This window comes from Galeopterus variegatus, unplaced genomic scaffold, assembly GCF_000696425.1.
Source record: "Galeopterus variegatus unplaced genomic scaffold, G_variegatus-3.0.2 Scaffold3559, whole genome shotgun sequence".
Taxonomy (NCBI): Eukaryota; Metazoa; Chordata; class Mammalia; order Dermoptera; family Cynocephalidae; genus Galeopterus; species Galeopterus variegatus.
Window position 1 is genome coordinate 61276 of NW_007729670.1, and position 659 is coordinate 61934.

Genomic DNA, 659 nt, shown 5'->3' on the forward strand with positions numbered 1-659 from the left:
AGAAAGTTGTAGCTTTGGTACAGAGATTGAGGGCAAATCTGAAGAATTTAGAGTGTGTTGATGCCAAAATTACATTGTAATGGTGTTTCTGTTATACCTTATTTCATGAACTTCACTTTGCTATTAATAATTCTTTTTGTTTTTTGTTTCAGGCAGTTCTTGCTGACCTTTCTACTTTAAAAGTTATGCCTCTTCTTCAAATTTTTCTGTTTGCTACTGTCACCTGATCTTCTTCAAGGTCACTGACAACACATCTAATTTTCCATTAGAAGCTAATCATGAACTATGCAAACTCTGCATAAAACCAAAATTAAACTTTGCATATAAGCCAATAAAGATCATGTTCCCTCCTCAGTTAAACCCAAGTAGTTTTTCACTTTTTGAAACAATAACTTTGCGCACCAAATATTGCATTGCATGCTGCTGATTTTCAAGAGAAGGGATTCCGCTAAATTAAGCATATATATATAAAATTCTGACTTGTAAAAGGCATGAACAATATATGCAATAAGAGCTAAAGAAACTGTAATAAACTTCAAGAAGTAATGTAGCTTCTTTGATGATTCTTTTATGTCAGTTTATAAAGTTATCTCTAGAAAATGTATTGTTTTGTCTTATAAATTGCTCTTCATTCAGAGCCGGGATGGGGTAGGGTATGA

The 659-nt window shown here is 32.6% G+C and overlaps 1 protein-coding gene across 1 annotated transcript in view; it reads left to right on the plus strand.

Annotated features, from left to right (window-relative positions):
- The window catches only part of LOC103601031 (TBC1 domain family member 19-like), a 7504-nt gene extending 7144 nt beyond the window's left edge, over window positions 1–360 (plus strand). The window contains exon 3 of the mRNA XM_008585407.1: window positions 153–360. Coding sequence (XP_008583629.1) covers window positions 153–227 — 75 coding nt within the window. The 3' untranslated portion in view covers window positions 228–360. The remainder of the gene's footprint in view (window positions 1–152) is intronic.
- The last annotated feature ends 299 nt before the right edge of the window (window positions 361–659 follow it).